At 38.0% G+C, this 11,666-nt stretch overlaps 1 protein-coding gene across 10 annotated transcripts in view; it reads right to left on the bottom strand.

Annotated features, from left to right (window-relative positions):
• Positions 1-7,050: 7,050 nt before the first annotated feature.
• atp11a (ATPase phospholipid transporting 11A) overlaps positions 7,051-11,666 on the bottom strand; it is a 43,190-nt gene continuing 38,574 nt past the window's right edge. For 3 of the 10 annotated variants that reach the window (XM_008426810.1, XM_017303232.1, XM_017303234.1), the window contains one exon: positions 11,318-11,401. Coding sequence is in view for 5 of the 10 variants with exons in the window: in XM_008426746.1 (XP_008424968.1) it covers positions 11,129-11,401 (273 nt within the window). In the remaining 5 variants the exon portion in view is untranslated. Of the gene's footprint in view, positions 9,059-10,219; positions 11,402-11,666 lie in introns of those variants that run through there. The other 7 variants (XM_008426746.1, XM_008426758.1, XM_008426773.1 and 4 more) reach the window with 6 other exon arrangements.

Below are 11,666 nucleotides of genomic sequence, written 5' to 3'. Positions count from 1 at the left end.
CAAAAGACACAATAGGTTGAATTGTGGTCTGTAATGGTGAAATCAAGGCTTTAAGCATTTATTATATTTGATAAATAAGTAGCTTTAGCTGTAAATCTTCAATAAAGAAACTTTAGACAAAAGTGGGTGCCACTCATTCACTCCAGAATTAAACCCAGTCTATGAGGAAAGTTCATTGAGTTTTTTGAGCCTTGAAAACTCCACGAAGGTTAGAAAACTTCACGAAGTGCCACTTCTTCCTAGACGTGTCCCTCTGACAGCAGCTCCACCTTGAGAGTAGCAGCTCTCAGAGTTGCACAAGGTTGGAGGGAGAGAAAAACAGGGCTGGAGAGGCAGAATGCAGAGAAAAAGCGAGGTGAGGAAGAAAGAGGCGAATGAATGCCAGCACAACTGAATACAGTTCTCCAAGGCTGCTCAGATTGGATCAATTCAGCCGTGACTGAGGACTGTGATGAGTGGTAAACATGCTGGATAATGTGTGTGCGGACGGGCTCCGGCTCTGTGTGTGAATGTAAGAGATTGAATTCACTAAGTGAGGTCTTTTGTCTTCCAGTGAATCCAGTTCAGTGGAAGGACGGGCAGAACTATGAATCCTCTGTCCAATCTAATTGATTATGTGCAAGGTTGGAGCCTCTCAGAGTGAAACATCGGCACAGACAGCCTGAGAAATAGACCGTCAAACAATGATTATGAGATCTTATTTTCTCGGCGGCCTTGCTCCTTCACATTCACTTTTTTTTTCTTTTCTTATTCTCTGTCCTGGATCATTGAAGACGACGATCTGAAGAAGCTGCAGCGGTATGGGCTTCTTCTTTAAGTGTTTTCCAACTAAAAATTTCACCATTTAGTTTCTTTTTCTCCCACATATTTGAGATTACAACCTTTTACAACTTCATGCATTTGTGCCTAAAAATATTAAGTTTTTGTCATTAAAAAACTACTAATGAATGTCTCTCTTTTCAGACTCAAAATAACACAAATTATATACTTATGTTTCTCAACTAAAAAAGGGTGAAAGTTAGAATATGACAGAAATTCATATTAAATTAATAGTTCTTCTCAGCATAACAACCAACATTGCATCATGTCGAGAAAAAAGCTTTAAGAATTTACTAGAGGTGTAATTAAATGTACAATTTTGAATATCTTTACAGAAAGAGAATGAAGTTTTTCTAAAGTGTTATTGCAATAGTCATGAACAATAATATCACAACTGCTTGTTTTCCCAAATAATAAGTAAGGACTGGCATACGAGGTCAATAATCCAAAGAAACCATGCGGACTCAGTCTGAAGTTTGAAAAGGAGGAAAACTGAATTTCCTCGCTCTCCTGCTGGGTGTGTGTCTGAGCAGAGACGGAGGACAGGCAATATTTATTGACAAAGGCTGCTTCGCTCGATAAGGAGAGGCATAAAAATCAATCAGCATAAAGGTCTGCAGGAAAAAAGGTGAAGCGCATAAAGGAGGACCGAATGCGAGAAAATAAACCCTGGAAACGGACGGGGTCAGGGATGGAGAGAGGGAATCGGATCCGAACGAAGGACAGAAGAACTGAAATAGCAGAAATTGGGAACAAACTGTTTCGAAACATCTGGGATTTAGAGAAAACGTGATGAGCTGGTCGCCGAAAACGGCAGAAAATGTTGAGTTTCTTGCCGCGGGCGCTTGGATGGTACTCAGCATTGAAGAGGGGGATGCGTACTAATCAGATTAGTTTGCTTCTGCAGTCGTTGGTGGAGACAGTGAGAGGTGTCCCATATTTAGCCCCCGCCGATGTGAAACAAGCTTTAACCTCTCTTCTCAATGCGATTCTGGGCTCTTTAAAGCAAGCACAAAGGCTGAACTGGATACAACTCATACCGATGAAAGCTAGACCTGAGATTCTCCCTGCATGATAACCTGGAGTAAGTTTCAAAGTTTTTACAGAAAAAACCTTTAAGTAAAAATGTCTGAGAAGATCTAGCTGCTTTTAGAAAAGCAGAACAATATATTGATTATTAAAAGTATTATCTACAACAGCAATGTTGATCAACACAGCTATGTTATACCCTCTTACTTAATTAGTGTGGTTTTCAGCTGCACACCTTTCATTTCTACACCATGACTGTCCTTGAAATATTTCCAAACAGGTGAAGTCGTCTAATGAAAATGTATTAAATCGGCTCATGTCTTGGTACAGACAACCAGGTCAGATCAAATCAATTATAATCCCAAACTAAACAAGTTCACACAAAGCAACAGACCATGTTTAAGCTCCAAGTAAAGATATCTGCACCACCAAAGCAACAATTTCCATTTTCACGTGAGACCTGTAGCTGCACAGGTAACATAAGCAACATCACCGTCAACAAGCAGCAGCTCAGCTCACTTAAATCACATCTAACAACCTAAAATGTGATCCAACTGAAGTCTTCAATGTCTAAAATAAGATTCTCACACCAGGTGAATGCAAACGAGTCTATCAAGTTAACACTTTTTTTTTCAGAAAACACTATTCAACATTTAAACAATAGCTTACTGCTGTGATTTATTTTTGAAAATTAAATGTACATTATCTAACACTTTAAAAATATAACTACATTTACACTCAAAAGAAAATTGCAGAAAATAGTTAGTAGTTAATGTTGGGGGCCCCATTAACTTCCTATTAATGACTTAATAGGAAGTGCTTTTATTTTGAAAAATGTTCCTTATAAATTATGCTGTTAATTCTGACGTAAAGTTGCTTAATACGTAGCTCAGCTGGATATTTATTTGTTCACTGATGTGATGCGACAGCAAATATCAACAGGTCGTTAGAATCTGCGAAGGTCCAGGTCAACAAATCAAACGCACCTTTGACAGGACAACGAACTCAAAAGAGGTTGTTACTTATTTTCTGAAAATGATAATTCCCATAATGTTACCATGACACCTGATTGATCATCTGTACCAACCAGGTGTGGCACTTCCCTTGGAAACGCCTACTTCCGCTGCAGGCATACCTCGTTAAAATCTGTAAAACACCTGTCGCTGTTCCCACAATGCTGTGCGACATATGCTACAATGGGAAAGCTTTTAGGGGATTTTCTGAGTTCTCTTGATTTTGCCAGGTTGAGTAAACTTTTTTCTTTCTTTTTAGTTCTTGCAGAACAAGTGACCAAATGTCTCCTAAAGAAAACTACAAATCTAATAGATAAGTCAAAAGAATACAAATCCCGACACATTTGCAACAAACCTCCAGCACAAATGCAAACTGGCAACTCCAGCGAGACATTGAGGAAAACTTAAATAAAGCATTATATAAATATGACTCACAGTTGATGTTTACTCTGATGGAGACCTTATTGACAAAACTTCTCCCATCTTTTCTCCATTAATTGCTCCCAGTTTTGGTCTTCAACGACACTCCTGTTGACAAAAAGAAAAACGAAACGTTTTCCAAGCCGTAACCCAATTGCTTTTCTTTATCAGTTGTATTTTATTGTTTTTACTAGCCTTATATTTCACTTCAAAAAAATGTCCTAGAAGCGCCGCGTCGATGTCCAGTTTCTGTGTAAAACTTTAGTTTTTAATTAGAGTCAAATTTCACCTGGCGTCTTTTCCGTGACGCTGCAATCCCTTCCTCGGCCAACCAGGAAGGATAACACGAAGCATACATTACAGCCCAGAGGGGCGCTGTTTCACACTTTTCATACTGTAAAAATTCAACTAAAATAAAAACAATAAAAATCGGAAACTAAATATTCACCAGTTGGTATTTAATAACCAACTGAATTGCAAGATAAGTAATTTGATTTGTTAGTTTATTATGGTAGCCAAATACAAAGCAGTACATATAACTGTTAAGTTTTACGTATTTGCATAATAAAATAAGATTCAAAAATAATATTTTCTAGCGTGTTTTTGTTCTTTTTTTTTGTCACATTTAGTTGAAATTCAGCAGTGACCTAGAGAATAAAATGCATTTGGATATAACATTGTTCGTGCGTACTCACCAAGACGCCTACACCACCCTCACTCTTCTGCCAACCGGAGCACTGAGATTGTTCTGTGTTGTATTGTATTGTATTTGACTCCATTGTGTGTCGGGACATTGACGAGTTTGACAAAAAAAAAAACATGACAAGACAAGAGGACAAATGGAATTAAGTTTCTGCACAATTTCCCTCACTTGTAGAAAACACAGAGGCAGAAGGTGATGGGAAATGTAAGAAAGGAAGACGAGAAAATAAAAAAAAGAGGTAAATAAAAATCTGATTACTTTATTTAGTCAAACGACATCACGCACAGACTGAATGTATAAGTCGTTCTTGCTGGGGTGTGTGTGTGTGTGTGTGTCTGAAACCGTTTCCCATTAAAAGCGAGGCCACACTAATGAGAAAGTCCCTTTGTTGTGCGGCTGCAGGAGTGGCCCTAAAAAGCCCGAGATCTAAACAATCAGCAGCAAATAACAGCAATTTCACAGCTAATTCATAGATTTCACGTGTGAATGCCCCCATTGCCACCCTCCATTTAATGCTGTGAAAAGAGACAAGTGTGACATTATAACCACAGGATCAAACTGTGGGTGGTGGGTAGAGGTCAGGGTCTAATGACTTAAGTCTGGTTTGAGTGTTAGACTTGCATCCACAGAAGTTGATTGTGGCAGACTGCACACCTCCTTACTTAGGGGGCGTGGCGTCGTTACTAATGTTAGCGTAGCAGCTAACAGAACTGCACTTTCTCAGGCAAATGATGTTAGATTTAGGTATCTAAAAAACTTATTTTTGTTGTATTTAATGATCTGAAACATTTGAGCGTCACAAAAAGAACAAATCTGAAGAAATGTGAAGTGGGGCACACATTTTTTTCACACTATTGCAGATGCTACATGTTGCACATTTACTTTTTGAAAGAAAAAAATGTTTTCTTCATGAATTAGTGGCTTGAGCTGCAAATGTGTGTCATTTGCACAGCTCTGAGCACTTAAAACATTTAGAGATAATACTACATTAGGTCATGGGCAGATGCAAAATAAAGATTATAGCATAAACAGATAAAGACGAGAAGCCATAGTTGTGATTAAAAACATATATATTTATTAAAAAAATGTAATTTTTTTTTTCTAAAACTTTTTCTTAACCAGGGCAAAGAAAAAACATAAAAAATAATTCATGTTTTAGACAAATCTTTTGTATGAATTTATCAGAACCTTAAAAAAAATCTGCAATCCTTCATAAAGGAGGATTAAAATGATTCCAAAACCTCTTTAAGTCTAAAATAATACTTGTTAATTTACTACACAAGTAGGAGGATTTTTGTTACTTTTAGACAGCTTTCTTTTTCTCCGGTGATTGCCGCCCTTTGTGCTAATTTAAGTCAGCTACTTAGTTTAACTTTCAGAAAGGGAGCATGTAATCATAATCCGGGAGAAGCTAAACTTTTTCCCTTAACCCTCATTTCACAGTCAAACACGACTTTCTCTAGGTGCCTGGCGGTCTAATGGGATTACAATCTATAGAAATCTTGTATTTTTAACAAATCACCTGTTGCTGAAGATGCTCGTAGCGCGTTGCGTTTACACATCACTGCCAGTCGGCGTTTAATTGCGTGAATCTGCTAAACATACCTCAACCAGGAGAACACACCAATGCGCTTCCAGCCATCCGTCCCCAAGCAGCTCAAGGTGAGTCTAAAGAGGTGATGAAGAGCTTGGAAAGAACTTTGTTACACCTTCAATTACGCCACCCACACGCCTATATATTCTAGAGCGTGTTCTAAGTAATGCAGCCTAAAAACAAATTGCAAGGTAGACACACTGCATTATTTATATTTGAAGTTTAAAGTGGTTTTTAGATTCGACAAAACAGGCCGTAAAAAAAAAAAAAAAAGAAAGAAAGACTTCGGTCGTTCTGCTCTCGTTTCGCAAATGACTGAGTGAGTCACTGCATGCGCTTCAACTTTTGATGAAAATCCCGCTCAAACGCACAAGATGGAAACGCTCTGCCAGTTTTCCTCCATCTGCTTCCCTTCTGTGCATCTTTTTTGGGTTTTTTTATTTTATTTATTTTTTTATAACCGTTGCCCAGATTTCACCTCTGACAGTCTTGCCCTAGATATTTCTCCCATCCTTGTCAGACGCACTCGCAGGTCTCATCTGCTGCCAGCTGTGGAGGAGAGGACGTGGAGATCAGCGCAGATGGGATGTGAAAAGGATGACGGGAAACCAATCGATCCAAATCCTTCATCCTAATCTTGTTGACGTCCTCGGATGGAGCAGACAGCAGCCCTGCAGCAACTTTAGGGAAAATCTGTAAAATACATTTTCATCTTTTTCCCCCCCTCTCTCTTTCTCTCTCTCTCTCTTAGCTTCATGTAACATTTCCAGAAAAACTGGTTCAAGTTTGCAGCAACGTGAGCAAATGACTCAGTTCAACCTTCAGACTGTATCTGAACATATTTTAAAACTTTCAAGATTGCCTTGTTGCTTTAAACACAAGTGCAAAAAATACTCTACTGCTCCCTTGTGGCGTTTGAAAAAACTGCACCAATAAGAAAATCCATTGCCACACAGGTCAATAACTTAGAATAACGTCTTAAAGAATTTATTTCTGCAATTCCACTGAAAAAGTGGAGTTACGACGATTACTTTGAATAGTCACTCTGACCAGTGAGGGCATTTAGACACACAGAGTGGCATATTTTAAACATTTATGTCTCTAATGGTCAAGAAAACAAAGTTTCTCAGAAAAAGTTGATTCTTACAGAAGACCAAAATAAGCATTTAAAATTTAGAGGAAGGAAAAGGTGTCATAAAAATTGGTACTGGAGCGATATGGATGCTGTTGCAGCTTTTAAGAGATTTGTGAAGCAAGAGTTTGGTGGCGATTCACAGGACGTGGACCATAGTCACCGTCTGTCCAGGAAACTGGCTACAATGTGAAAATTCTTGTGAAAAGAACCAGTTATAAACAATGATTAAAATGAACAGAAGTAAACACTTGAAATATACAACTGTTGCACTGATTGTTGAAATAAACTTTTGAGAAAATTCAAAATTTGATGCATACAAAAAAATCATAACACAAAATTGTTTTCCCCCATACATCCACTTGTGGCTTTTATTTTGGAGCAAATGTACAATCGTGTGCCATTGAAAGCTAAAGAAAAATTGGCAAAAAAAATAAAAAATCCACAATAAAATCTTGATAATACTCTTAAAAACTGTATACAAAAACACCCCAAAACTGTACAACAGTTAGCATAAACTACACGTATATACTGTTTATATTTTTTTGTCTTTACTGTATCTGAGCGTACAGCAATTAGGCGATACCATTAGTTAGTGAGACGTACAGATTTCTTTACAATGATGCATTGCAAAACAGAAACGGTAGCATTCTGTCTGAATGTCGCAGGTTTAGAAAGTCTCACGCGAACACGACAATGGAGACGGATACAACCCGTGACTCATGGCTTTAAGTGCTTCTACAGCAAAGTGTCATTCCTCATCTGTTGCTAATGGGCGCCGGGTAGTATTGCAGTTTTCAGGTTTGCTGTTTTTAAGTTCCAATATTTTTGTCTGATTTGGGTGGAAATTTAAGAGAACATCAAATATTTTAAAATTTCTCAATCCAGCTCCGGTAACTTCATCCCAACTCTTAAGGTTAACTTTTACTTTTAGCTCTGACAGGACATTAAGAGGAGAGGCATTTTTTTTAAAACTCGTTTTCTTTGTAATGTCCTCCACAATTATTAGCTCTCGTGGTAGAAATGTGCTAAAAAAAAAAAAAATCCAACAAAAAAGAAATGTTTAAAACTATCACTGGTAATTTCAACTAACAAAGCACATTTTCTGACTTTGATGGCTTCCCGTTTCCCTGGGAAATAAATACGACCCAACATAGAGGCCCGTTTCTATTGGTCACTCTTCAAAATAGGAAAGACAAGAACATCAGGAAACGGCTACTTCCCCTAACCTTTGGTATATCTATGGTCAAAGCAATACATAAACAATATTTTTTCTTTTCTACCATCATAATCAAATGTGGAATTTGTTAAACTCCACTGGGAATTTAACTGGAATCATGTGCTTCGGTCAGACGACACTCCAAAAAGGTGGAGGAAGCATTATGATATGGACCACTTTGTTTGTTTTTTCCCCCAAAGGCACTGGGAATTTTGTGGGAATGCTTAAATTTCCAATATGAGAGTATGCTACTGCAATAAAAGATGGGATTTACTATGCAGCTTTTCACACATTTTACATGCCAATCTATGAGTTAGTTAATGTTCATTGCATATATCTGAAATACGAAAAAGATAAAGACGTCAGGAATTATAGAAGAACAATAAAGATTTGTGTCAAAATGTTAAGTCTTTAGCTGGTAGTGCTGATTTTATGCATTTATAGATTTGGATGTTCATTGATTTCATTTTGGATTTGAAGTGTTTGAAAGCAAAAACTGAATTCTAGCTGTTAAAATCCAGCATTTGCCATAATTCTAAGAGTTAAAGCAGGAAACAAAGACAGCAGGGATAATCTGTGTTTTACAAAAATTTCCTTTACAGAACTTAAATACAACCATCTCGGAGACAGGCATATAAATAACACAGAAACAGATACCAAGCAGTCGTGTTGTTTTGGTGGAAGTCATAGCTAATTTCGTCACCAACTTAAACTCGCTATTAAACTTATTTCCCCAAGTTTGCATCTATGCAGCCATGCTTTGCAGAGTCGTTGTACCATCCAAATGCTCCACCAACACGTATTAATGCACCGTAAAGCATTTAAACAATCATTTATTTCATAAACTAGCACAAGGCACCTAATGTAAAGCAGCTAAAAGTATCTCTACTGTAGCAGCAAAAAGGCTTTGGTTCATCGAGGTCCTAATCAAGTCATCAAAACAGCATCTCTGCTCTGTGTCATGATGGATGGAGAGATGATTCAATGGAGGAATGTGGCAAAGGAGGAGCAGGAGGGAACAGTGGATGGTGGTGATGATGATGATCAGACAGATGGATGTGGTTGTGGCAGAGGTGGGAAACCTTCCACAGCATTTCACCAACAAAGAAGAAGAGAAAAAGAGAGACAGCTACAAAAAGAGAATTGTAACATTATTTTATGGCTTTTGAAAAAAACAGACTTTAATCTGACTATTTAGGAGTTGGGGATTTGTTTCATTTTTAACTTTATTCTCTGTTTTTTTAGGTTTGTGTGGCCACTTTTTTACTTGAATTAATAATAAACTCAAATCATATTTAGAGCAAAAATATCTAAAAATTATTTTTTTTTAAATGCTAATCAGTCATTTTATTAGTTTTCAAAGCAGAAAAGTCATTTTAAATGCACTATTCTGAAAAAAGAAAACAGGAAGCACGTCCAAATATGGAATATGACCTCACATCTGTAATGGCACCATCTAGAAGGCCGTTTTCTTGACCAAAAATGATCTTCTTGACCAGTTAATAACTCAAATGGGTGTGAGGCGACACAATAACGGGATGTAGTGAGCACTCTGCTCACTACATCCCGTTGTGAGCAGGGATGTAGTGAAGGCATGTTGCTGGCAGCAACATGTCTGTTCAGCAGCAGACTGCAGGCTAGCTACCTGAGAAGAATCCTAGAATAATCAGCCATCTAAAAATCAACTCCAACTTAAACCTCATAATAAAAACAAATATCTTTTGTGCAACATGCAACTGGAAACTACTAAAATTAAATGTTTGGTTGAGTCTGTGTATCAGACAATATAATTGTAATTTTAACTATAATAAGCAGCAGTAGGAATAATTATTGAATTTTATTTCAAAATAAATGTATTTAGATCATCATTTTGTTTTGCATTTTCTTGTTGTAAATACAGTGATACTTTGGAGTTCTTAGTTATGGTCAAAGTTTTCATAAGGTGTGAATGATAAATTTCCCTGTTCTCATTTTGAATAATCTTTTGGTGCCTTAAATAGACAAAAGTTTTTTAAACCATCAAGGCATTATTAAATTGACATTAGGTTTGTTTTATCATCACTGAAGCTGTAATCAAACTTTTTTTGGCGATCTGATGAGGTACCTACCTCAGAAGGCAGTTTTTAGTGAAGGCATTAAGACTTTGGGGCACTTTGAGTTTCTTTGATTTGGGAATTATTTTTAGATGCTTTGATAAGCAAACAAATAAGGCAACACTGAACCATTTCTACTAGAGATGCAACAATCTTTCTGAATCAGCTACTGTTCACTATAAGCACATTAAGCAAAGTCTTGTACCTCAATTCACTTTTTATTAGTTTAAATAAATCATAAAAAGGCCAAAGGGATGTACTTTGATTCATAAAAATGGGTATAATCTTGTAATAGTTTCATTTAAAATTAAAACTCTGGAATCTGCAGGTCAGATCTCAATGGAAACCAGAAATCTGAATCTGATTGGTGCATCTCTGATCTCTAACAGCTAAATAAGGAGCGTTTATAGAACCTGAAGCTCTGAACATAAAACCTTCTAGCTTCACGACATATCTATCCCAGACAGCACTACCTACAGGTAGCAGGAAAGCCTGAAAGTGGAGTCAAAGTCGGTCTTTGTTTTTCTTTTGATTGTGCGTCAGAGACTTTCCCAAACAAGGACCGACTGATTCGCCGGCGTTCAGGCTTTCCTTCTCTGCTACATGCCTCCTTACAGTGCAGTAGGATCTGCGCGCAGAGCCCTACGGAGAGTTTCTGGACAACATGTTTGCACACAGCCAACAGCAGTTATTCCTAGAGAGAGGCAGGTCGGGGCAGAGAGGAGAGGGGAAGAGATGAAGCAGCTGAAAACAGAGTGAAATGAGTCATTATAATAATAATAATGATAATAATCCCAGTCAATACGTAAAAACAGTTAAAAGATGAAGATGAACAGATGAAGTACACTTTAGCTGTCACTGAAGGCAGATACTGTTAAAGGGCCAGTGCACATATTTTAGAGTGAAATCACAGTTCTCGAGTCTCTGTTTTGAGGGTTGAGACTTAAATCCACTGAGTCCCAACGTGGCAACATGTCCGACCCCAGCTCAGAGGCTCTGGGAGGTTAAAGACAAACCCTTTTTTTGCTCAGTTCAGCTCCTTTTTATTTGAAAAAGTATTTATAAAAAAAAAAAAAAAAAAAAACACCTCACAAAAACAAAATAAATTAGACTGAGGTCTCCGGCCCCGCCCCTCTGTAGGCGTTCCCCGGCCTCGAGTGTCGGGAGCCGTCAGTAAATCGGAGCAGGGGGGTGAAGGTGCGGTAGTCTGGCGCTCTTTGCCAGCGTGTGAACATGACTTTCTTGTTTGGGGTGTCAGACCTTCGAGGGTTCCTTTGGGTTCCAGAGCTTCGCTGGTGGTCGCCGGCCCTGGGCGGAGGGTGGAGAGCCTCCAGGGGCGTGAACTCTGACAGCTGGCCCTTGTAGAGCTTATCGGCGCTCTGTGTGAGGAATGAAAGAACAAAGATAAGACGAAAACATTTGGAGTGCTGCAAATAGTTTTAAGAGAGCAGGTGAAGGTGACGTGGCTGTAACAAACATTTCTTGAAGCTTCATAAAATACAACAAAATATGCAAATTAGATGAATTTAATGGGGAAAGCTGTGCCACCTTCACATGGACTAGCAAAGCAAACAAAAAAAATTCAGAAAAATAAATCATGCAAACGCAAATCCGACCACTGAGCATGCAAGACACTGCAACCTG

Source organism: Poecilia reticulata, linkage group LG2 (genome assembly GCF_000633615.1).
Source record: "Poecilia reticulata strain Guanapo linkage group LG2, Guppy_female_1.0+MT, whole genome shotgun sequence".
In the NCBI taxonomy this organism is placed as follows: domain Eukaryota; kingdom Metazoa; phylum Chordata; class Actinopteri; order Cyprinodontiformes; family Poeciliidae; genus Poecilia; species Poecilia reticulata.
The sequence above is the reverse complement of the archived record's forward strand: the minus strand, read 5'-3'. Positions and strand labels throughout refer to the sequence as shown.